The following is a 2,176-nucleotide window of genomic DNA, read 5'->3' on the forward strand; positions in this document are numbered from 1 at the left end:
ACCTACCTTTACAACCTGAAAACTGTGCTCGGACCAGTGTTAGCACCTGTTTGTACACAGCAAACTCAACCCTTCTCGTTTCCTTCTCAGAAAGGTTTAATTTTTAAGTGAAGCTGTTCATTGTTGATGCTTTGCCCTACTGTAAGTCCTAAGATGAGAATCAGTTTCTAAAAATAATTTCGGAGCCCAAGACAAGTCCCCTGTGAACGTTCGCTTTGCACGTGCGCCTCTTCGACTCACTATGAAGAGCACAGAAAACACGCCGGAAAGTATTTTTAAACGTAGTCAGTTGTGTGTTGAAGGAAAAGCAGCAGAGCAGGGCTCACCTGACATCTCTGAGCCTCACCACACCTGGGCTTCTTAACAGCAAGCCCCTAGAGAGACTCCTCTAGAGAGACCCCTCTAGCCCCTAGAGAGACTCCCCTAGCTTTTGGGGTGAGCGTGGCTGGCAGGATTCATCTCAGGGTTCAGGTCGGGTGCTGTCCATTTTGTGTGATGGGCTGGATCTTTCCCAGGGAGACATCAGTATCATAGTCCAAAATGACGGAGAGGGCTGGGGACACCCTCTCCCAGGGTTTGGCTCTTCCACCTGCCTCCTCCTTCTTCACGTCCTCGGAGGAGCCCACGGCATGTGGGATCAGATACACCAGGTTGCAGTCCTTGGAGATGGAGCCGCGTGGCTCATGATGGCTGGAAATGACCACAGCCCCGTTGTTATTGATGCTAACGGTCTCTATGGCATTATTCGTCGTAGGGCAAAGTCTGTAGCATCCTAACAGGGTCGAAAATGCCTTCCGAAAGTCAGCATTGAAGGCATAAATGATGGGGTTCAAGGAGGAATTGGCCCACCCAAACCACACAAAGACGTCAAAGGTGATGGAATCGATGCAGAAGGGCTGGGTCTCCCCAGACCCGCAGAAGGGCACCATGCAGTTCAAGATGAAGAACGGCAGCCAGCAGCACACAAAGACCCCCATGATCACGGACAGCGTCTTCAGAACCTTCGTCTCTCTCTTGAAGGACATCTTGAAGGAGCTCTCCGGCTGAGAGCACTCTGAGGGGTTTCCGTTCCCCGGGGTGGCCTGGCAATGCTTGGCGTGGACCGCTGCCCTCTCCAAGGCCGCGATGCGCCGTATTTGCTTCTGGGCGATCCGGTAGATCCTGGTGTAGGTGACAATCATGATGGCCACAGGGATGTAAAAGCTTATTAGGGAGGACGAAATGGCATAGGTCCTGTTCAAGCTAGAGTCACAGTTGTCTGTGGCCTCGCCCAGGGAAGTGGCGTTCCCGTCGGAGGGGCTCGCGGGCCTCGCCTTGTGCCAGCTGAGCTGCACGGGGATGAAGGAGATGAGGACAGACAAAGTCCACGCCACACCGATCAGAATGAAGGCTGCCCTGGGGGTCATCTTCCTCTCATACCGGAAGGGGCTAGAGATGGCCCAGTACCTGTCCACGCTGATCACGCAGAGGTTGAGGATGGACGCAGTGGAGCACATAATGTCAAAGGCCACCCAGATATTACAGAAGGACCCAAAGGGCCAGAAGCCCGCAATCTCGGCAACCGCTTTCCAGGGCATGACCAAGACAGCCACCAAGAGATCCGACACGGCCAAGGAGATGACGAAGAAGTTGGTCACCTTGGACCGCAGGTGTCGGAACCGGATGACGGCGGCGCAGACCAGGGTGTTCCCCAGGAGCGTGGACAGGATGAGCAGTGAGAGGAAGCAGGCTGTGAGGGTGCGGAAGGAGAAGCCCCTCTTCCCCGCCAGCCCGGCCCCGTCCATGGTGGAAGTGTTCAGAGTCCTCATCTTCCTGGGGGAGCGTGCCCCGGGGGCTCTGAGGCGCCTCGGGTTCCTCAGCAGGGACTGGGGGCCAGCCCTAGGAGTCCTCACTCATCCGGCAGCCCCCTTGCGCAGTCCCGCTTGCTCCCCTGGGGGGCGGACCTCACCGGAATTCCATCAGAGGGCTGCCACCGCGGCGCGTGGCAGAAGCCTGCCCTCCGCGATCCGGGTCCTCCCCTCGCAAAGTCCCTCTTGCTCTCTACATCTGTCTTCTGGCTCCCTCGCTCCAGGTCACTGCCACTGAGACCAGCTGGCCCTTCAATTCCCAGTGGAAAGCATGGGCTTTTTAGCATATTCTAAGCTATCAATCCAGAGACAGGAGGCCTCTGCCAAGC

At 56.3% G+C, this 2,176-nt stretch overlaps 1 protein-coding gene across 1 annotated transcript; it reads right to left on the reverse strand.

The window, feature by feature from the left end:
- Positions 1-467: 467 nt before the first annotated feature.
- Positions 468-1,808, reverse strand: DRD1 (dopamine receptor D1). The gene has a single exon (XM_054570684.1). It carries the CDS (start codon positions 1,806-1,808, stop codon positions 468-470), a length of 1,341 nt encoding a protein of 446 aa, XP_054426659.1.
- Between the last annotated feature and the right edge of the window lie 368 nt (positions 1,809-2,176).

Source organism: Pteronotus mesoamericanus, unplaced genomic scaffold, assembly GCF_021234165.1.
Source record: "Pteronotus mesoamericanus isolate MK-2021 breed Mesoamerican mustached bat unplaced genomic scaffold, CSHL_Meso_final contig_1, whole genome shotgun sequence".
NCBI classification, from domain to species: domain Eukaryota; kingdom Metazoa; phylum Chordata; class Mammalia; order Chiroptera; family Mormoopidae; genus Pteronotus; species Pteronotus mesoamericanus.

Excerpts from the sequence above, each read along its gene's own strand:
- DRD1 (XM_054570684.1), bottom strand. The coding sequence starts at position 1,808 with ATGAGGACTCTGAACACTTCCACCATGGACGGGGCCGGGCTGGCGGGG.